Here is a 24448-nt window from a genome sequence, read left to right on the forward strand (position 1 = left end):
TACTACTTTACACAATGAAAAAATATAACGCCCTCCCCCGCCAAAAAGGATGAGTTCATGGAGGATAGCTCCATCAATAACTATTAGCCAAGATGGTCTATGATGCAACTCCAGGTATCCCTAAACCTCAAACTGCCTGAAGCTGGGACTCGAAAACAGGGGATGGATCACTCAATTGTCCTGTCCATTCCCTCTGAAACATCTGGCATTGGCCACTATCAGACGACAGAATACTGGGCTAAATGGACCACTGGTCTGACCCAGTATGGTCATTCTTGAGTAAATACCTTCCACAAAAGTTCTGGATAGACATTGTTAGCATTCTTCATTAATAATTCAAGGACTAAAATATACATGGAAAGCATGTCAGTTTTTTAAACTGGGTTTGTAAAAAAGTGTTTACATTTACAATAGGCCATAAACAGAAGTTAAGATTTCAATGCTTTAGTTGATGGACTATTGTAAGGAAGATAGTAACTATACTTCCCCCATAGGAAAAATTTGAAAAGCCACACAAGAGGGATGATTCAACAATATGAGGAATTACTGAAAACCGGGATGGGGATGCATGGAGTCTTGTACGCCAACTATGTAAGTATTTAATATGTGATTGTCTGATTTATGCCAGAAAAGTTGTGAACCTTTACTGGGAAAAGACTTGGCCCCTACTGGGCAAGGATCTAACCTTGGAGAAAAAGAAAAGCTAGTTTGTGGTTATGATGTTCTGTATGCTCCCTGAATAACAATGCCATTTTTTGTAAGACAGTCCCAAAATTCTTTGGAGCCAGCTAGTCATCTTTCAAATCTCATTCCCAAGGCTTAATACCCAGGAACATGGATTACCTTTGGAAAAGAAATGCATGAGTTACCTGATGTAGACGTTAGGCAACTACATTTTTTAAAAACACATTTTAGGAAGAATTATCCAGGGATGTCTTCCAGCTGAACTACTTTCTTCCTAAAGTTTTAATATTAAGACAACTTAATATACCTTATGACAGTTTGAAAAAGCCTTGATCCAAAAGGAAACTTGCATGCCCCTAAAGTTTCAAGCAACTAATAAATATGGATTTAAATTTGACTTTAAAGTAGACATGCTAGTTTTGCAAACCTTAATACCTACTTGGCAACAGGACTTTTCCCATTATGTTTTTTATGGACTGATGTGTGCTGCATTACATCTGGGGGAAGAAAAAAGAACACAAATCAGCAATGCCAATAGTAACAACTGTTTCTATTATAAGTCAATCCAGGAAAATAACCCATCCAGTAAAGGTTCGACTATATTTCACTCCATGTTTTGGTAGGGACAGGAAAAAGACAAATGCTACTATAGATACAGATCCCAGTCTTACAATCTGATCCAACATGAGTGGACCCCGTACACTTGCACAGAAGGCCACTCAAGTCAAACAATGCATGGAAGCTGGGGTCAGACGACATGGATCAGATGGGTAGGACAGAAACCTTCATCCCCAGTTTCCCAGAAAAGTTACAAAAATAGCCAAAAGCACAGGGAGAGAAGTGTACATTTCATAATCAACTGGGATTATTTTTCACCAACAGACTAACCATAGGTGCCCTGGTTGTGTCATTAGAGGTTGCCAGATTTAGCTCAATGGGACAGAAAAAAAAAAAAAAAATCAGTCAAATCAAAAGGAAAAATGGAAATTGTTTTCTTTCTCCAACTCCTGGATATTGCCCCAGAAGGCTAATACAGTACTAGTAAATTATGAGCTGCTGAATGAGTAAGTTCCTGCATTGATATAATGCATTTAGAACCTGAGATTAGTTGCAATTTAAGTAAACCTTACAAGTAATAGCATGTATAGGTGGGAAAATGTTTACTATTTTTAACCGTAAGTCCTTGGAGCTTGTCTTTTTACCTCTGAAGTACTGTATATTTATTATTCTGCCAAAAGTAAAATTTCCATGGTCCAATTGCTGCTGATCTTTGGCTTCTAAGTAACATCTTTGACTCCTTTGCTATCATTTCTGGGTTTTTCTATTTTTCTTTTGAAAGTTGCTATCATTTACCTCAACTCCCTTAAAGATGCAGTTCAGAACAAGATCAAAATAGAGATCCAACTAGAAGACTGAAAGAGTGAGAATTGGAATTTGGAAAGTACGAAGTTTAAAAGCATTACCAAAGTTTACTCTAATGGCATTTAGCACGTATTCAAATGCATTTGAAATTTTAAAGTCGAAAAAGTTCTCATTTAAGGACAATGTAAAAATGACAATTTGAACTATTTTCAAATGCATTCCAGAGTTTTCTTAGTGTTTTAAGATAGAACAGCGCAATGGATGGCATTTTCTTTCAAAAACAGACAAAAGCTTTTCTGAATTGTATATAGTTTTCCAGTGGTAGAAGATATTGTCTCTGCCTTGAAGGGAACAAAATTTGACACAAGTCAACCAACCCTGGCATTTACAGTACAGAACTTTAAGAATCACATTTTGCCAATGCATTGCAACACAATCACAATCAGAGGATCCACTGGATAATGTGTCTCCTTAACAGGGACCTGACCAAATAGCTTACTGGTAAAAGGAAGAGGAGATGCTTTGAAAAATAGCTATTTTGTATTACTGCAGTACTATGGTGAAATAGCTAAAATTAAAGATAGTAACATTTCTACTAAAGGAGCAAGCAACCTATTGTGAGCTCTTATGAAACCGGAGGTTGAACAGGAATTTAGTCTTCTTGTCTCTTTAGCATTCCTGCCTGATGGCCCAAGCTGCTGCTGTCTTTTTTCACATTTCTTTATTTGAAAAGAGATTCAGAAAAGTTGCATCCAAAAGTGCATCACACTCCACCTTGCATATCAGCATAAGAGGATCGGAATGAGAACACTGTGTGCTAGCAAATAGTATGGTTTAACAGTCCTTTGCGTCGCATGCCCTCCTTTGCCTATCAAAAAGTCAAACTAGCTTACTGCTCAAGTGATGCAAAACTGGCTTGGCATTCCTTTCAAAATGAGACTACTTATCCACTGGGCTAGTACATCCCATCAAAACTGTTCATGGTATCCGAGAAGTATCAACTCCCATATCTGGAGTTCATTACCCAGATCAGAAGGGTTAGAGTCACCGTTCGTAACTGGCCACAATGCTACAGAAGTGCAGCTTTGGGATAAAAATAGAGGAATGAAGTATTTCCACATAGAGGATCTTCATATTTAAGATGATGTTTTATAAATGTCAACTAAAACTGAAATACCTCACTCAACATTAACCAGGTCTTAAAAAATAGACACATGAGGAAGTCACAAATATCTTTGTCTGTGTACTAACAAAAAACCCCACAACTCTTCCTAGCTGCTCACCCCAGCCTCTGCAAACAACTCAAAAAGCAACCACACCTCCAAAGCCTTCCTATTCACAAATGTAATAACCGTGTTAAGTTACTGAAAAGTCTTCAGTACTTTACAAGAAGTAGAAGTCAGTCAAATACATTATTTCTGTGACTGTCAGCCTGGTAAAAATTTTACTCATACATAGAACCTTTGAATATATGAATACCTTCCTCCTGACTTGAAGCCTCTGAACTGTCCTCCTTGAAGTGTTCTGATGCCTTAGCTGTCTTCAAAGAGGGTTGTAAGTTACCTGTTGAGAATAAGTTTTATGTAGTTTTCTAGGAAGTTATTACAGCAACTAACTCAGGGCAAAAAGTTAACTTCTGCAAGGAGGTACAGAAAACTAGAAGCTATGTTAAGAAAAAAGTGTGTGCACACATACGTGTGAGAGATAAATTGGGGCTTTTATACCAACTTAAAGATACCATCTTAATTTTAGCTAGTTGAATAGCAGGTGAAGTTATGTGCAAATATCATTAAAACCAAAAAAAGCATACTTTACACAGGTGTGCCAAATGCAATAAAAGCACTCAGCACACATTATAAATGACTTTAAGAAGTTGTGTTTCTTTGCAGTTCTAACACCTTAAAATTCCAACTATGACACATCAATGTGAACTATACCAGTAACATACTCTCAGGACACCAAACCCTTCCAGGGCTGGCTATTTTGAGAGAAGGCATGAACAAGTGTGCCATTTTAAAACTATGGGGCAGTTTTAACTGTTTGAGATTGTTTGAAGATGGTTAAACAAACTACTTTAAAATCTCTTTGAAATGGGTTAAAATGCATTTTTGCAAGTTTAGAGTTATTTCTTAATCCTTTCACAATTATAGGTGAAAGTGGTATGGCATTAACTATGGTTAAGTTTGCCTAATACTTTCCACTGCAAGATCTAATTTGCAGTTACGTATAATGGCCAAGCCAACCACTTGGGCTAAAATTTTCTATACCAGATATCTGCCTTGAGGATGCCTTTTGCTCTGGAATCATTGTTTTTTCCTGTCCAGAAAAATCCATGAACATTTGACTGAACTGTAAGTCTTTGGAAACAGTTTGTACATGTGGATTAGAGGCTTATGGGAAGTGGCAACAAAATTTTCCTGAACACTGTCGATATTGAACATGCTTTACCCCCAAAGCACAATCCAGGCTGGGACTGAGTAGGTCTTTTGCTGCAGGTGCTTCTCCAGTCTGCTGGGAGGGGGTTACTGTGACACTGGGAACGAGGACTGAGAGCTAGTAGACCATCTCACTGCTGGTGCCCAGGCAGTGTGGATGACTGCTCACTGAATGGTTAGCCATTCAATATCTTTACCCTCTATGCATGGCCCTAAGCCTTATTTACTGCACACCTTTCAAAACTTGCCTTGAATGCAAATTTATTAAAATTTCCTCATGGACTTTATGGTGTTTATCCCTGTTACATAGGAGTGCTTCACAAACATTAGTTTATCTTCAAAACAGCCCTGTGATTCAAGGTATTCAGTTACCCAACTATGGAGTGAGGGTCTAAGGCAGAGATTCAGACCAAGATTGTCAAAGGTGTCCACTAATTTTATTATAGCACTTCAGATGTTCAAAGCACAACTACTGATTTCAGTTGCAAATAATCAGCACTTCTGCAAGTCAAAGCACAGATGTCCAAAATAGGGCACCCAGAAAACAAACGGTCACCAGTAAGTTTTGGTTTATGTAATTTGCCCAGCATAACATAGGAACTACGGAAGAGAGATAGAATTCACTTCTTCAGAGTGGCACTCAACTGCTTAAACTACAAGACTAACCTTTTGCTTCCTGGAGTACCCTGCCTCATTTGCAATTTAACTTCAAACTCCTGCAACAACTGAGGCAGTAGTCTAGACCCCCAACCACCACCATGCAAACCTGGTCCACCCTGTGCACTGAATGCAGCAGGGTGTCCTTTGGAAAAAGGCGTGAACATATTATTAGGCTGTACTCTAATGAATTTGCACCAGGGGACAAAGTGAAGGCTGCATGACCAACTTATGCTGCATAACAGATTTCCCATCAGGGAAATCAACTGCAAGATGGACGTTTGTCGGGGTGGGAGCCAAAAGAGACTCTGGACAAGATTCAATATCTTTTGGAGATCAATTTGCCCAAACATTTACACAGTTGGTGCAAATCCTACTTTAAGCACTGAAACATCCAGCATTGAGGCATCTAGCAAAACATGAGGAAGAGAGATAAGAAACTGCAGCTGATCTGAAGTCAGCCCAGTTGAATCCATAAATATTTTGTTCTGAGTCTATGAAGGTGTTTGTCATTCACTTTACAGGGCTGATAAACATGATAGCCTTGTTACAGAAGGCTTCAGGGAGGGTAGTAAAGATGATTAATGTACAAAATAATAAAATAATAATAATAATAATTCACAATAAGTTAATATTTTCCATTTGTGCCTTGCAGTCCTTTACTCAGTCTCTACAAATATATGGAAAGGTCTGCACAGGCAAAAAGCCTACACCAGGGGTCGGCAACCTTTCAGAAGTGGTGTGCCGAGTCTTCATTTATTCACTCTAATTTAAGGTTTCGCGTGCCAATCATACATTTTAACCTTTTTAGAAGGCCTCTTTCTATAAGTTTATACTATATAACTAAACTATTGTTGTATGTAAAGTAAATAAGGTTTTTAAAATGTTTAAAAAGCTTCATTTAAAATTAAACTGAAATGCAGAGCCCCTCCGGACTGGTGGCCAGGACTCGGGCAGTGAGAGTGCCATGGAAAAATCAGCTCGCGTGCCGCCTTCGGCACGCGTGCCATAAGTTGTCTACCCCGGCCTACACACTATGCACTAGTTTGCATACTAGCATGGGAGGAAAAAAGATTTCCCTCCCAAAAGGCAGCATCAACCATTGACTGATATGATCCAAAAGAAAAAAGTCTGATTCAATTTTGTATACCTCCAGGTCCTCTTGTTTGAGGTGAAGCCAGGCCATAAATAAGTGAGATTCTATGGAGTACCCAAAAATCAGGAATCCCCAAATTCCTGCACACACTAAGTGCTGCCAGCCTACTAGAACAGAGGGGCAAACTACAGCCCGCAGGCCACATCTGGCCCGCGGGACCCTCCTGCCTGGTCCCTGAGCTCCTGGCCTAGTCCCCGGCCCCTCCCTCACTGTTCCCCCTTGCCCGCAGCTCACTGCACTGCCGGCGCGATGCTCTGGGTGGTGGGGCTTTTGCAGAGCTGCAGCCTGACCCAGTGCTCTGTGCTGCATGGTGGTGTGGCTGGCTCCAGCGGGCAGCACGGCTGCTTATACTGGTACTCTTGGTGGTGCGGCTGTAGTGCTGCCAGCCACTGGTGCTCCAGGCAGCGCGTTAAGGGGGCAGGGAGCGGGGGGGGAGGGTTGGACAGAGGGCAGGGGAGTTCGGGGTGGTGGTGTGGATAGGGGATAGGGCGGCAAGGGGCAGAGGTTCCAGGGGCGGTCAGGGAGAAGGGGTGATTGAATGGGGGCAGAGGCCCGGGGGTACAGTCAGAAAGGAGAGGAGGGGTTGGATGGGGGCAGTCTGGGTGGGGGGGTCCAGGGAATGGAGGTGGGGGGTTAGATAGGGGGCAGGGGCTGGGCCATTGGGGAGGCACAGCCTCCCCTAACCAGCCCTCCATACAATTTTGGAAACCTGATGTGGCCCTCAGGCCAGAAAGTTTGCCTGCCCCTTTGCTAGAAACTCAAAGAAAGCAAAGAATATTCTACAGTATCTTCACACAGTCTCATTCTAGATTTGTTCTCGAGAGGGGGGCCAGTGAATAGTCACTTCTGCAATGGATACAAAGTTCATAAAAAAGGATAAAATAAGTTGGGCAGAAAGAAAGTCTTAGCTTCTTCATATTATACAAAAGAATATTTAGAAATTTCTTACTGTGAGTGTGCAAAGATTCTGATGAAATTGACTGGAAGAAATTGTACACTCCCTGACTCTGCAGAAAAGCCTGTGACATATTTGAAAATAGCTGCCTGAAATAAAAAAAGAGTTTTCAGTTACTTTAAGACATTGTTTTTTAACGTAAAACCATAAGTCATTTAAAACCATCCTAAATTAACCAGGAAACTTAAAGTTTAGTTTTCATTAACACTTAATTTGGTGTAGACAATATAAAAAAGGTCCATCTTTGTCTTTGAGCTAGTACTGTATTGTTAAGAGTACAGATCTTGCAAAGGAATAGTTAAAAGCAAAACCAACTACGACTTGTAAAGAAGTCTCAATGTTCATCTAAAAACATCTATTCATATAGAATTTTTTTTTAAATTCCCGATTTTTGGTCTCAGACTAGCTTGAACTTTTTAACCAACTGAAATAACCTGTAACATTCATAAGACTCGGGGCTCCAGACCATGGAATTTGTGCTCCAGCATCTTAAATTTTTTTGAAACGGAGCACAAGATGCTATCAAAATCCAGTCAATTTATTCTTTTACATGTAGATTTAAAATTTGTCTATGGAAATAAGTTAGAGTAGTAGTCTGAATATTCTTGGAGGTAAACATGAAAAAGGACTGGATTGTCAAAAGCACTCTGTGTTCATCTAAATCTGCTCTCATTGAGTCAGCGACAAAGCCCGAGCCTTCAAATAGGAGAAGGTTTAGGCTAACATCAAGTGCTTTGAAAATCCAGCCTAAATTCCAGTTTTTGCTTGCTGAAGAGTATTACCCAGTTCCATTTTCCAGAAAACTATGCTTTCCATTGCTGAAAAACGTCAAGTTGTGTTACATCTAAAACAAACAAAAATTTAACTCTGTCCTGCAGTGACACCACGAGGGGAAAAAAAGAAGTCCGTTTAATCTAACCTGGAACTACAAAAACCACAATGCCATAATTATATGATTAATGCATGGCATCACAGGACAGTTAATGTTTGGGTATCTTAACCACATTTCCATACCATAACATGTTTGGATTTCTTTTAAGTGTAACCTTAGCAGAATTTCCTGGCTTTGTAATTCTTTCATAATCATGCATTACAGCCTCCGTGTTATGCTATTAGCCTTAAAGATACGTACTCTCCAACCTGAACTCTATTTTAGAGAGTGTGTGTGTGTCTTGGAATTTCTATTAAAATCCATTTGGATTATTTGGGACAATCAAATTCTACATATAGCTAGCCTACTGAATTCCATATTCACATGATACTACCCTTATCCATTCTCTTCCAAGCCATCTTGTTTGTCACTCATTGCCTCCTATCTTACATGAAACTATTAGCCCTTTGGGGTACTGTCTTCCTATAGTGTTTGTACAGCTCCTAATACAATGGAGATCTGATCCCTGGATATAAGGCTATCATATAATGTTCTCAAGACAAGCATTTTCTTGAGTAGAGCAGCTAATTATTAAGAGTATCTTCCTAAGAGTGTCTCAGTTGAATACCAGGCTCTCAAAGATAAACAGTTGCTGTTTCACTTAGCCACTGCCAGTCCATTTTGCCTGTAAATACTCTGCTCCATGAGCCCAATTAATTCCCACTAAAGTAAATGGATTGAGTCTGGTAGCCACTAGAGATTTTGGAATGAAGTTTCATTCTGCAGTACATATTCAAAAAAAAGAGGGAGGGAAGAAAGCATATAGAAAATAGATTTAATGGGAAAAAAAGACTGAACACTGGTTGAGGGAAGGAAATGCTCATTTGACCTGGAAAAGAGGAATCCATTTTCTTTTCTTCAAAGTTAAGGGGAGGAGGGGAGAGAAAAAAAAAGACAAGGAAACGAAGAGAAACTGGACAGAATAAGATGCAACATGTTTCCACATGACTCATATCTTATATTCCTTTTCTGAAGAAGCCCAGAGCCTCTGAGAAAGTCTTGTCACAGAATGCCATGCTGCTGACAGCTTAATTGACTTAGGTGGTTTTTTTCAAAGAAAATAATTTGTCTGCTCAGCTGGTTACCTTATTATTGGCTCTAGATCTGGGTGCCGCCGTTCTTCCTTCTTCTGGAAACCCTGATTTAGTGCCCGTAAAATGGTCTTGTCAAACGCTTCAGAAGACAGTTCCTTTGGAAGCTGGTGAAAGGGTTCCAAATATGAGTTATGCACTTTCATAATCAAAGTCTTGATAACAGTACTCTTTATACATGCAATTATACTCCTTACTTAGCAGCACTGAGCTTGGATTTGCTACTTTTAAAACAAATCTCATTGCTCTAGAAGTGTGTGCCACAGTTAATAGCAAAACAATTTGTTAGAGAACTGTGAATACTAAAGTGTCCGAGGCCATTTAGCTGTTCCAATTTAGTTGGAGACAAAAGTTTGTTAACATTCTTTACACTAAAGCTTCGAAATGATGTGCTGTAATATGAAAGCATGAGATGAGATTCTAATCAAAAATGTCTAAGAAAAAAGATAATGTTATTGAATTTTTATTTGCGAAATGCTAGCAGTCCAATGTCAATTTCCAAAATTTAACTGAATAGCAATACTGCACCTTTTAACATCTAGTGACAATCAGTTATGATCAATAGGTTATATAGTTTACAAAGAAGCAGTTGTCTGTCAGCAGCATCCTTCAGCATATTTGAAGAGACTGAAGTCAGCGTGCTAGCTGGGAACTGCATGTTATTCACTGGCCAGGAATTAAGAATTTCTTTCAGCGCATGAAGAACTATTGGTACCTCATATTTAATGCAATGTGTGCAACTGCTAGATAGCAACTTACAAAACTTGACACAATCAGAATTTTGAAATAAAAACCTGCAAATTAACATCCCACACAAAGAGTAACGAAGGCATAGAAAAAAAGAAAGTGGCAAATTTCAGACGTAGGAGTTTTTTTACTCCCCACTTCATGAAGTGGGCACTCGTCTCATGGACTAGACCATAGCAGCTAGTGGAAGCAGAGGAAACATGAAGACTCATGAAATATAATATTCCTAAGTAAAGTGTGAGTAGAGTGCCCGTCTTCAGCTCTAGGACTAGGTGTTTTCATAAGAGCTTATGTTATATAGGTGTTTGGTTTTTAAGATACAGACATCAGAGACCTGGTGCTATATTCGTGGTAATGAGAAGAGATTTTGACCACAGAAAATACGAACTTTAAACTCAAATCAAGTGTTGAAAGTAGGAATGTCTTAGACCAGAATGGAAATCTATGAACTGGGGAAGGCTTACAGAGCTCCACAGCACAAAAATCTTGATACGTGTTCATGTATCCAGGGATGCCATCTTAAATATGACAGTTTAAATGGTCAAGACCTGCATTCTTGAAGTGGCTGCTTTGAAACCATTATGTAAAAAGTGAATTTGGATCAAAGACGACTTAGGTATGTTTTGAAAATTTTACTAAGTCAATCATCATGAGACATGTGGGGATGCACAGATTTGAATATACTGCAAATTCTCATGGAGATTCAGTTAATGTGATCTTTCCAAGAAGAAATAGAAGTATTAGAATGACCCTGAATAGTCCTTTGCTTTATGGGGTTTGTTGTAATGAAGGGGAGGTGAATTAATCTGTCCTAAATAGGGTATTTCTATTCCACAGAGTAGCCCTGTGGAATTAATAAGATTCCCCTACCAGACACTGTAGAGGTGCCTAGATGAGCAAAAGGGTGAAATTTCCCCATGATGCTTTCTTGGGCCACTAAAGCGAGGGAATCATTTAGCAGTTTGAGATGGAGATTGCAGATGCAGCCTTGGCTCAGCTTCATTTCCCTCTGGAAGCAGAGCTTCTTTTTCTGCTACCTTGAAGAGTGGAAATCTTGAAACGGCTCAGCTTGGCTTGTTGTTTGAGCAAAATTCCCTTTTGAACTGCTTAACTGATGGAGTGAACATTTTCTTCTAGACTTCAACAACTGAACAGTCTAGAACCTTTTAAATGAGTTTCTCCAGAAATTTTGGAGTGAGTGTTGAAGACTACTAGTCTAGGTAAAATAGGAAAGTGGAATAAATAGACCATGGATTTAATGCTATGTCCTGATAGAAGCCAAACTTAGATGCAAGAAATCCTGCAGCAGGTAGATACAGGACAGACTGTCCTCACTAAGGTCTCATCTAATACAGTCAAACCACGCAATAACGCACCCCGTGATAACGCGAATTCGGATATGATGCGATCATAAGTTGGCTCCCCTTTAAGGCCGTAATACTGTTCGCATTTTGCCGGAATGCTTTTTTTACAACATTTACAAATAAACCGCGTTCTTCCGGTCTTATAGGATAAAGCAACTCGTGGCCATTGCAGGCCCATTGCACTTAGTTTGGGTTGTACATGTGTATGGTGTTTGCCTATGAACTTGTTATTAATTTCCTATATTTTAAAAGATATTTTACCGTTATGGATATGCCAGTTTTCAAACGCAAGTAGTTTTCTGCCCAAGAGAAATTGGGCACCCTGGATCTACTAAAGAAGGGCAAACAACAAACTCAGCTTGCTAGAGATCTAGGAATTAGAATCCAGTCTGTAAGTGTGAAAAAAAGAAGAAAAGCTCCGTAGCCTACCCTGCATTCTTGAAGAGGAAACTGGTTTACAGCGTAAAAAGGTCAAGTTTGCTAATGACGAAAGCCTAGATTCAGCCTTGTACCAATGTTTGTCAAGGCTCGCTCAGAAGGAGTTCCCATTTCAGCCCTATTCTGAAAGCTCAGAGAAATTTGATCACCTTATCAATGGAAATGAATCCAAATTTAAGGCAAGTAACAGCTGGCTGGACAGATACAAGAAAAGGCACACTATAAGCCAAGTTCTCGTGTCTGGGGAAATCCGCTCAGCTGATAAAGAGGCTGCCGATTCCTACCCAACCGAGCTTAAAAAGTTGCTGGAGGAAGGTGCCACACAGACGATCAAGTTTACAACTGCGACGAGACTGGTTTATGCTTTAAAAGGTTACCCGATCCCACCCTTGAAACCAGGACTGATAGTCACAAATGAGAAGGCTTTAAGCAGAGGAAAGACCGAGTCACTCTTGTTTTACGTCAAAAAGTCTAGCAGCCACAAAGTTAGACCTCTGATGATCAGAAAAGCGAGGTCTCCCAGATGTTTTCAGCGTGTTAATATGAAGGCCCTTCCCTTTGAATACTCCAACAGCAAGAATGTATGGATAATAGCTCCATATTGAAAGACTGGTTCTATAGAACTTCTGTGCCAGCCGTTCGGGCTCATTTGCGAAAACTCAAGGAGGAGGAAAAAGCTCCCCTCCTGCTGGATAATTGCCATGCCCACCCCCCAGCAGAAAATCTGGTCAGTCGTGACGGCAAGGTTAAAGTCTCTTCTCTCCCGAAGAATACTAGGTCAGAAATGCAGCCACTGGACCAAGACAAAACTATCGTCGCGAAATGATCAAGCGGATGGTAGCGGATAAAAACTCCTCCATTGACACATCGCTGGCACTACTCAACTTGAAAGAAGTCTGTCACCTCGGCAGGAAAGCCTGGAATGCTATCTCTGCACGTTGCATTGAACGATGCTGGATAAAGGGTCTTGGTCCAGCTTTTCCGTCATCTACACACGATGATGGTAATGATGACGAGCCTGAATTTACAAGATTCATTGAAGACTATGTACATTTAGCTGAAGAAGCATTCAGAATGAGCACAATCACGATATCCTCAACTGGTTTTCAGCAGATGACATCTGCCCCATATTAACACATTTCAGATGACGAAATTGTTGCAAATATCAGCGTGAAGTATGAAGCTGCACCACCAGAGCCCGAAACCAGTGGCGCCAATGACAACAATGACACCTCAACTGCCCCACCAAAAGTGTCCGAGGCAGTAAAGCACCTAGAAGCTAGTCTGAGGTGGCTGGAAACTCAAGACATGGACAGCGTCCAAATCCTCCAACTCAGAAGCATTCTTGACTTTGCTAGAAGCCAACAATCTGCGGCAAATAAGCAGACCACACTAGATTGCTTTTTTAAGAAGTGATGAAATTTAAAATTATGGAGTCATGCAACCAGATTGACTTTGCACTCTGCGCTATGATTAGTATAGTCGATTTCACATGTTTCTTTCATGTACATGTAATTAAATTACTACTTTTGTGTTTAAAGCATGCTGGGATAACCTGTGTTTTTAAAAAAAAAAGACAAACTGACCGGCTTGAAATGGTAAATTTTCGTAAACCCGCATTTATCGCGATCGAATTTTTTGAACCCCAATTATTGTGTTATAGCTGGGTTTCACTGTACCTAATACTTGGAGAATGACTACCTACCAGACCGCATGCTTATCCAGTTATCCCTTTCAGAATTTAACAAACTGTGTTTGCGTTAGCCATACAAATGTTGAATCCTTCTGTAAATTATGCTAACTTCTTGACCTCAGCAACATCCTGCGAGTCGAATTCCTTTCATCGGTTTCACTCAATGTCCAATTATTCTTGCACTATGAGGGTAGAACAGAAGCCCTCTACCTACCTATTCTATAGTATACAGTAGAACCTCAGAGTTACGAACACCTCGGGAATGGAAATTTTTCATAACTTTGAACAAAATGTTATGGTTCTTTCAAAATTTAACATTGACTTAATACAGCTTTGAAATTTTACTAAGCAGAAGAAAAAGGCTGCTTATAAGTATTTTAATTTAAATGAAACAAGCACAGGAAGTTTCCTTATCTTGTCAAAAAAATTAAAATTTTTCCCTTTTTAGTAGTTTATGTTGAACACAGGGCTGTACAGTATTTGCTTTTTTTGGTCTCCGGTGCCTGACTGGTTCCAAATGAGGTGTGTGGCTGACTGGTCAGTTTGTATCTGTGTTTGTAACCCTGAGGTTCTACTGTAGGTTTTATATGCTTTTATCATATCCCCCATTTGTCTTTCTAATGTAAGGAAGACTGGGAATCCTTCATGCAAGGATTTTTCCATGCTCGTAATCACTCATCTGTCTCTGAACTGCTCTAGGGGCAAGATGACTCATCAAAAGAGGTATCAAATACAAAAGCAGCAGCCTGAGTATGTGTATATGAAAGTTACTTACCAGTAAAACTGCACAGTCACACGGTTATTGGGAATTGCACCAACAGAACAATAGAAACCACTAAAAACAGTGCCCTTTCTTGCTAGACGTTATTCCACATACTTGGTATCAAAAGGATAGAAGAGAGGCAATAGAGGAGATCTGTTCCCCAATTCAGCAGAAAAGCATCTGAAGTGACTAACATCTTCATCTGGCCTAGAACAGAACCTCTGTCATTGGTATTGTGTCTTGTTATAACCATCAGACAGATGTGTTCCCACCAGAAAAATATCCATTTTGCAACTGACTTTCAGGGATCATAATGGTACCACAGATTCTGGCTGAATTAGTCTACCAGGATGTTGCTCATCCCTATTAGGTAGTGTAATATCATTACAGCTATCCTATGCCTCACTACTTTCAGAGACCCACTGCCTCTTTGCAGAGTCATCTGGTGTGAATCCCTCCCTATTTGTTAGTCAGAGTATTTTACCATTATTGTGCTGGCCAATCATTTGTATCACATTGTGCAGCCAGTCTGGATTAGGGTCATACATACTTCAACTAAATCAATACCTGCTGGATTCTTAACGGCTAAATCTCTAGGCTTAGCTCTGCACCTGGAAGCAGACATTCACAGAAGTCTGGCTAGGCTTCTTAGCACTTGAGAGGTTACTAGAAAGCTGAGGAAGGTGTCTTAAGCGTGGTCGGCAGTCAATTTATTGTGTCTAGATTAGACAGATAAATCGAGCCCTGCTGGATCGATCACTGTGGGTCGATCCCATGGGTAATGTAGACAAGCCCTTCGAACCCTTCAAAGCTCTCACAGATCTAGAAGTCTCCCAAATGAAAAAAGTGTATAACATTCAAAAAAAGTCTGGAATTGTATGCTGAGCAAGAAGGGTTTTCCAATATGATCTTAAATCTTATTCCCCTTTTAGAGTAGCGAAGCTGCAAACACTGATAATTCATATGCACTGGGGTCCATCAAGATGCTCTTTGTATAAAGTTACATGTGCCACAGTTTAGTTAACAGGGTAATAGTGACACCAGAAGCTATTCGAGCCAAGCTCTAATTAACGCTCTGAATCATTGGGAGAGGTAAAGAAAGATTCCCTAGGGTAGGCTCAACCCAAGAATAGCCACTGAGGAATGGATGCAAGACCACAGTAGCTAGGATGATAGTACTGTTTTAACCCATTTTACAGGACATAATGGACATACAGCACAAATATCTGCTAGTTTACTCACATTTTGTGAGCTCCTCAGGGAAGGGGACTGCATTTGTCTCTACAACACCAAGTAGAAAATTGTAAGAAGTTTGGTATTCTTGGCTTTGCACCAGTAATTAAGTTATTTTCCTAGAGCAGTACTAACATGTTTGTTAGCATCCATGTAGCCATGTCCCGTGTTAGCTCCAAGCTCCACTGGGAGCATAAAGAAAGCCAGCCTTACAGTTTTATGATAGCTCAATTAGAACCAAAAGGGTAGGAAGGGTTGTCTCCCATCTCAAACTACCATCTCCTGCCAACCAAGGAATCTTATCCTTTGGTTCTTATCAAAAACCAAATCTTCTAGTCCTGCTTAGGCAGAAGGATGGTCAACATACTTTGGAAAGGAATCTATCACCATACAATATACATTCCTTTAAATAGAATGGCTAACATGCATTGGTGTTCATTCAATCAGTGCTTTCCTGAAAGCCAAAAGTCTGGCAATATTCTCAAGCTTCTGTCATTGAAGCTCAAGAGCCAAAATCATCATCTAGTAGTGCCCTATCCCATGAAATGGTAGTGTGATGTACAGTACTCTGCTTGTAGGTTGCTTACACTTGAATACATACTTTTAGTAGAAACTCCTGCAGCTCCTGATGTGTTTTTGTTACACATGTGACGGAAAGATCAGACCAGGTTACCTGATCCGAAGGGAGAGAAGAAGAAAAGGAAAGTTACATCATGTTTCTTTCCTTGCATTATACTATTTAAATATGGTTAGTACATCTACAGCACTGTCCATTTCAAGATGGTATACAAATACCCACTGCAATTAAGTATTAATATCCATTTTGGCAAAATATAGATAGTAAGGGCCACTTTCAAAAGGAGACTACTAACTTTGGATATCCTCTAAAATAGTGGTTCTCAACCAGGGGTCCGGGGCCCACTGGGGGGCTGTAAACAGGTTGTTTCAGGGAATCCTCCAAGCAGGGCCAGCGTTAGACTCACTGGTGCCCAGGGCAGAAAGTCGAAGCCCCACTGCATTGGGCTGAAGGCCAGGGCCCTGAGTTCTGTGACCTGGGGCTGAAGCCAAAGCCTGAGCAACTTAGCTTTGCGGGGCCATGTGGCATGGGGGCCCCATGCAATTGCCCTTCTTACTACCCCCTAATGCTGGCCATCCTTTTTATATGCAGAAAACCAGTTGCTGTGGCACAGGTGGGCCATGGAGTTTTTACAGCATGTTGGGGGGGGGCCTCAGAAAGAAAAAGGTTGAGATCCCTGGGTCTAAAAGACAACTCGGACATTATTTCTGGAGGAACAAGCTCCAATAAATCATTCATCTCCAGAATGTGTGAGAAACTAAATTACTAGAAGAAGCAGTATTAGTGCTCAGTAATTACTGGCTCCCAATACCAGACACAAGCCCAGTAAACCACACAGTTTCTTTAGAAAAGAGGATTCCAAGTGAGGCATACAAAGTTTAGTTCCACCTCTCCTAGTTGGGCAAGTCAAAACCTCTGTTCAGTTACTTTAACTGTAAAATGATATACTTAGCTATCTCATAAAGTTACAGAGTTAATGTTTAAAAAGTTGTATAAGAGACGGATGCAGGATGCAATAAGTATTGCAAACATTTGCATCAAAAAAGTGTTATGAAGTTAGAGTAGACTCCATATTCTGGTACGTGTTTATACATTATATCAGTGGTTCTCCCAGCTTTGCTGCACTAGCCCAATACGTGAACAGCAAAATAAAGTCTCCATATAATTTACTCTTCACTTAAAAAGTAATTATTTCCCCCTCCTCTGCTAAGTGGCTCAGTTTTCTAGCTTCAGAAGATCCTATATACCAGGAAGTGGAGCGGATAGCTCAAAATAAGAGGGTATTTAGCAGTAGCTGAGTGGATCTAACCACTACCATTTTCAATCCAGATCCTGGAGAGCTTGTAAGTGGCTATGATTGTGGAGGATGACAGTTTCTAGAACCTCATATTTATTGAAGGGTAGAGAAGAACTTACAAGGCTCAAACCCTCAACTGGTTTGGGGCAAAAGGAAAAAGTTGAATAGAGGAGATCTAGTTGTTTGGGTTCCCAGATGTGCTGGAGAAGGAGCTATTCTCCACCCTAAGAGTACAACAGAAGTAGAGCTGGAAAAACTCACTTAAATGCTTTCCAGCAAGTCTCTGCTCCCTTCCTACTTCATGTGGGATTTCAAGACTGCTATCACGACAATCTGCAGACTGGCTCTCTGAAACACCTTTGAGTTATTCACGTTTGTGTCACTAATTAAATGATTATGTGATGGCTGGAGATGGTTGTCTAAGGGTATGTCTATGCTGCAGATGGGAGCATGCCTCCAACTGTTAACTTTGCTCAAGCTAGTGTGTTAGAAGTAGCAGTGGGTGCAGGGGTCTGTAACGTGTCTGTACATGGACACAAGTCTCTGCAGTAAAAATGCTGAGGTCCACAGTAATTTTTTTAAAAAACTGAATGACGTCCATCACTAAGTACAGTAATTTTGTCAAATGTCCATCGCACAACATGGTGGGGCCGACTGCTGGTGTGGATATTGTGGCATGGGCAGTGCTTTGGTCTAGCTATCAGAGCTCAGATCCAGAGGGGCAGACAGAGTTGGATTCTGGTGGCTAGCTCAAGCAGCTGCAATGTCCAACCTACTATTTTTAGCATGCTAACTCAAGTAGAGCGAGCACAAGTCTGTCTACTGGGCAGGGAGGCTTGCTCCCGGCTGAAATATAGATATAACCCAAGTTTCTGGTTGTTCTTAGTGAGCCACTTTGACACAGTTAAGATTGCTTCAATGACAACAGCCTGTGCATCTGCAGTGTGTTCTACATTTTGTAGACTAAATTCTAAATTAACATGTTCTACAACATGTTCAGGCATATCATCACTCTGGAGTAACACACACACACACACACACACACACACACCCCCCATTTAGAAGAGGCCTAACTGGTGCTCAGTATGTTGTGTCTTCACACCTCAGGCCTGGCAGTACAGGCAGCATTTGCGCCATACCTTAATGAAGGAGTAAAACAGCATGTGTCTTAAAGTGGTGTCTACTATTCTAAAAGAACTAGTGGGCAGAGAAATCTCGGTAACACTAGTACTTTAAAAACAATTTTTATATCCCTAAGCCGTGTTAACTTCATATTAAAAAGATGTACTTTTAAAAGCCAGCTGTTATTTGCTTACTTTGAAGGTGTACTCCAAATGTTTATCAGCCCTTTTTCTTGGTACTCCTTTCAGTGTTATCTTCTCAATGTGTACAGCTGAAAGAAAAAACAATTTGTTGTACTAGGTACAGGTCTGGTTTGAAAATGTATTTATCTGTTATGACAGCATCACCATGTCAGAGAATCATTCACCCTCACTGCCAGTTACTCTTTTTCTTGGGCAAACAGGAGCAGAAGCCCATGGTCCTGCTGCTCAAGGAAGTAAGTTTCTCTGGTCTGAAAGCCACGCTTCAAAACCAGATTCTCAATACTGATTGCCACCATTTTGTGTATTTCTGTCCAGATGTATTACAGAATATTAGAGATATGGGCATAAAACCTGACACAGCCAATACAATAATTACTATCCGTGAAGAGAAAGCCTTAAAATAACATTGTAAATTAAATCATGCATTTATAGCAAAAGGTTTCAGTGCAGCCAACTGAAAACAGTCAACTCCTGTGCCTTGCAGTCCCATTTTGCAGGAGTCAAGAAATAGGGTCCACTACATAGAAGGCCAGAGTTTGTAAGTGAAAGTGAGAAGTGAGGTAACCTGTAGAATACTGATAGACATATGACAGCATGAACAAATCAGTGAACAGAAAAAGGGGGAGGGGGAATGATGGTGAGACTACTGGAAGAGAGAAGTACTATATTAATAATGGCAGTTTTTGAACTTGTTCATATGCAGAATGAATTACTGAAAAAGAGCTCAAGAGACTGAGAATAATAGTCCCAGCACCCAGACCATTCAGACAGACCCAGTAACAGGCCAGGGCAGTTTCACTACATTGCATTGGAGAGGGTGAGCTACAGGCTCTATACACCCTCTGAACCCTCCACATGGTCTCCCACACCTGGAAAAAAGGGGGCACCCCTTGCTGATACTTGTTAAGGAGATGTGGTGTTGTAGTCTTCAAATACTACTCAAAACCTGAATCAATGTTTTTCAGGATGTAACTTGTAAGAAAGATCCTATATGAAAGCTGTTATGAAGTTGAGAGGCTCCTCTTACCTGGTTTCTCTAAGGCGTGGTCTATGTTACAATTAGGTTGACGTAGGCAGTTTACATCGATCTAATTATGTCAGTGTACACACTATAGCCTCATCCAGCCGATGTAGAGTGCCCTTCTACACTGACATAACTACAGGTCTGTCGCATCTTACGCGCATTTAACAGGCGCGATTTCAGCTTTACGCGGTCGGCAAACAAAAAAACCCCCCCACAATTTTAATACAGTACCGGTAGTGTGGGTGATTCCGCCCGCCATTGAACTCAATGTATTTTGACCATATGTGGTTTTCGCTTTACGCGCTAACCGCGGAACGGAACCCGCATAAGATGAGACAGACCTGTACTCCACCTCCACGTGAGGCATAGCGCTTATGTCAGTGTAGTTAGGGGGAGACAGTGTACGTGTAGACCAGGGGTAGGCAACCTATGGCACGCATGCCAAAGGCGGCATGCGAGCTGATTTTCAGTGGCACTCACACTGCCCAGGTCCTGGGCCACTGGTCCAGGAGGTGGGCCTCTGCATTTTAATTTAATTTTAAGTGAAGCTTCTTAAACATTTTTTTTTATATATATATATTTTTACATACAATAGTTTAGTTCTATATTACAGACTTATAGAAAGAACTTCTAAAAACGTTAACATGTATTACTGGCATGCAAAACTTTAAAACCGTGTGAATAAATGAAAACTTGGCACACCACTTCTGAAAGGTTGCCAACCCTGGTGTAGACACTGCGTTATCCAACAGCGGATGTCTTGTCAATTTCACAGCTCTATTCTGGGAGGTGAGAAGCCCAGGCGGCAACTGGGATCCCAGCATGAAGCAGTGCAGAGGTGAGAGCTCCCACACTGCCTCTCTTCAGTTGGTGGAAGCGCTTCTAGTGAGGATGCGCACCACTGACAAAAAAGGAGGGTAGTGGAGACATCAGTAATTACTGCCCTGGCTGTAAGTTAACCTAACAAATTTTAGGTTTGGATTTAGGGCTGTAGCGTGACATGCCCCAAGAATGTATCAATATAAAGAATTCATTTCCTTACAACCATGGGCTGATCTTGACAGACCTCGTAAGTTAAGTAAGGTCACAACATTAGCATTTGTATCAGCGACCTTGAAGAAGGAAAGACATGGATCTTTTGTACATCATGCAAAAGCAATTTTGTCTGCAGGAGATTCTCTCCTTATCGTTCTGTTCACTTTATTTATTAAGTAGCAAGCCTGTTATTTCATTACTGAAAAATTAAGCTTGAAATTGTTAAAATGTGAGGTAATTCAGAGATAAGGAATCTTAATTAACCTCCTTGCATATATCCATTAGAACAGAGTTATTCATTCTTGCTAAATCAGCTGCAATATTATCACCGTATATAACTCTTACAGCTTCTGCTAATACTGCATTTAAAACTTAAACGTTTCAGTAGGTTAGACATCAATTTGTACATGCCAGTTCCAGACTGAAACAGCTAAATTAGTAACTGAATCTTGGATAAACTGGAACAAGCAACACCAGAAACCTGAAATCCTATAATCCCACAACTCCTGAAATACTTAGTTTCCAAACCATAAACAGAGTATCCTTTATAGCTAGGAATTTTAAATGTCACTTTCCAGTTTGTGGTTTGTTGTTTTTTTTTTAAATTGAGAGCAACTTGTTTTCAAAGTAACAAAAAAAGAGGAAAAAGTGACCCTACCCACCAATACATAGACATTTAAGTTAGCCCAAATATTAAACAAAAAAGTTTCAAAAGTTAAGTCTACTACACCGGTCACTTTAACCTTAAGAACTTAAAGATAACGGAACAGTTAGCCTTGCAAAGTCTTCAACTATCTACGTTAACAAATGCATTGTTTTTTAATTATAAGAAACATGCACTGCATAATACCTTGAGTCTGGCCCATGGGAGGTTCCTCAAGAGGTATTGTTAAATGGGAAATACCAATTAACGTTTGCATACAGACAGAAGAATTCTTGGATTACATTCTTACAATCATTTGATAATGATGTACATGTAGTTATGACATTTCACCATACGTTTATTTAATAGGGAAAGTGTATGCTGACTATTTGAGGCTGATCCTAACTATGTGTGCACATTTATGATCGTTTCTTTTTCAAAATTAATACTATTTTATTTTAGGCTATTTAAGACTTGTGTTGAAATATTTATAATATTTGAGGAATAACTATTACGCATTTACTAGGTAGGCAGTGTAAGATGTGTAATGTCCTTTACTAGTCATTTTCTTGTTTTTCAATGCTCTAGATCAGGGGTAGGCAACCTATGGCATGCGTGCCAAAGGCGGCATGCGAGCTGATTCTCAGTGGCACTCACATTGCCGGGTCCTGGCCACCGGTCTGGGGGGGGCTCTGCATTTTAATTTAATTTTAAATGAAGCTTCTTAAACTTTTAAAAACCTTATTTACTTTACATACAATAGTTTAGTTATATTATAGACTTATAGAAAGAGACCCTCTAAAAACGTTAAAATGTATTACTGGCACGCGAAACCTTTAATTAGAATGAATAAATGAAGACTCGGCACACCACTTGTGAAAGGTTGTTAACCCCTGCTCTAGATTGTTAGTGCTCTGATTGATGACATTGTAGTTACCTCTCAGCAGCCTCCAAGTGTTTCTGAAATAAAAGACTTAGTTTTGTAATTTCCTACATTGCTTTTTTATTTGTTTTTAAACAGACTTTTCTTCCAGAGTCAGTGTTTTTAAGAGTTTAAGTAAGTGGATGGATTGGTCGTCTGGTTAAATTAAGTAACACTGGCTAAGATAATAATGGCTCATATATAGCTCAGACTCATACTGTACACAATACATATTCATGCTGAATGTCAACTTAGTATGCATGTGTGCATACTACAGCTTACCATCATTCTAAACATTGTTTTAACACTTAGCTAAAATCAAATCACGTACCAGAACCAAGTCTAGAAGCTAAAATCTCTTGTTTTCCCAGTCAATTTCTAACCACTTACAGTGATTAGCACAATGGTGCTTCAAACTCAAGACGGGACTTCTGAGATGTTTTTGTAATACGAAGATAGTTATGCCTCAGTTCTTTCCTCCAAACTCAACTTCCCTACAGTCTAATTACCCCATCTCGCAGCGTTGCTTTGCCTTTTGAGTTATACATATAGGAACACAAATATATTTTACAGCTGGCTTGAAATAAACAGTACTGAGAATTGTGTGATTATGGAATATTAACTTCCCAGATATAGATTGGAGGACAAGTGCTACTAATAATAGTAGGGCCCAGATTTTCCTGGATGTGATAGCTGACAGATTTCTTCAAATAGTTTCTGAACCAACAAGGGGGAATGCCATTTTAGATTTGGTATTGGTGAGTAATGAGGACCTCACAGAAGAACTGGTTGTAGGGGACAACCTTGGTTCAAGAGAGCTCATTCAGTTTAAACCAGATGGAAAGAAACAAAAATAGATCAGCAACTAGAGTCCTTGATTTAAAAAGGGCAAACTTAAAAGGAATTAGTTAGGGAAGTGGACTGGACTAAAGAACTCAAGGATCCAAATGTGGAGGAGGCTTAGCATTACTGAAGCCTGCATCCCAAGCAAGGGGAAAAAATTCATAGGGAAAGGTTCCAGACCAAGCATCTTTAACAGGTTATTTTTACCAAAGCAGACAGCCTACAAGGAATGGAAGATGGGATGGATCAGTAGGGAAAGGTACCTATTGGAGATCAGAAAGTGAAAAATGCCAAAAGCCAAGTAGCATTGGACCTTGCAAAGGAAATTAAAAAACAGCAATAGATTCTAAAGCCATACAAAGAAGAAAACAATCAAAAGAAGCAGTGGGACCGCTAAGCACTGAGGATGGGGTGGAGATTAAAAATCACGTAGGAATGGCCCAACATCTAAAACAAATACTTTGCCTCAGTTTTTAATAAGGGTAATGAAGAGCTTAGGGGTAATGGTAGGGGGGCTACTGAACAAGAATATGGAAGAAGAAATTACCACATTTTAGGTGGAAGTCAAAACGAACAACTTAATGGGACTAAATGGGGGGCGGGGGGCATGCGCAGGAGCGGTGCACGGATAATTTCTATCCGAGAATATTAAAGGAAGTGGAACATGAAATTGCAAGACCAGTAGCAAGGATTTTTAAGAAATCTGTGAGAGAGAGAGCGCGCGCGCGTTACCTCCATGACTGGAGAATTGCCAATATAGTTCCTATTTTTAAGTGGTGGGGGTGGGAAGAGAGAGAGAAGAGGAGTGATCCGGAATACTACAGAACTATTAGTTTTACCTTAATTATATGCAAGGTCTTGAAACAAATTTTGAAAGAGAAAGTAGAAGGGCTGTCAAACAATTAAAAAAATTAATCGTGATTAATCACAGGATTAAAAAATAGTCATGATTAATAGCAGATTTAATCGCACTGTTAAACAAAATACCATTTATTTAAATCTTTTTGGATGTTTTCTACATTTTCAAATATACTGATTTCAATTACAACAGAATACAAAGTGTACAGTGCTTGCTTTATATTTTTGATTACAAGTATTTTGACTGTAAAAAAGATAAAGAAATCGTATTTTTCAATTCACCTAATTCAAGTACTGTAGTGCAATCTCTATCCTGAAAGTGCTTAAATGTAGATTTTTTTTTTAAAACATAACTGCACTCATACATAAACCAACGTAAAACTTATTTACTTTGCAATGCCAGCTACAACAGTGC

The 24448-nt window shown here is 39.9% G+C and overlaps 1 protein-coding gene across 1 annotated transcript in view; it reads right to left on the reverse strand.

The window, feature by feature from the left end:
• ZCCHC2 (zinc finger CCHC-type containing 2) overlaps positions 1–24448 on the reverse strand; it is a 76663-nt gene that overhangs the window by 33464 nt on the left and 18751 nt on the right. The window contains exons 3-8 of the mRNA XM_054017503.1: positions 18700–18776; positions 16111–16182; positions 9266–9378; positions 7244–7338; positions 3526–3609; positions 1124–1181 (exon numbers count right to left, since the gene is read on the reverse strand). Coding sequence (XP_053873478.1) covers positions 1124–1181; positions 3526–3609; positions 7244–7338; positions 9266–9378; positions 16111–16182; positions 18700–18776 — 499 coding nt within the window. The remainder of the gene's footprint in view (positions 1–1123; positions 1182–3525; positions 3610–7243; positions 7339–9265; positions 9379–16110; positions 16183–18699; positions 18777–24448) is intronic.

The sequence above is a fragment of the Malaclemys terrapin genome, chromosome 2, assembly GCF_027887155.1.
Source record: "Malaclemys terrapin pileata isolate rMalTer1 chromosome 2, rMalTer1.hap1, whole genome shotgun sequence".
NCBI classification, from domain to species: domain Eukaryota; kingdom Metazoa; phylum Chordata; order Testudines; family Emydidae; genus Malaclemys; species Malaclemys terrapin.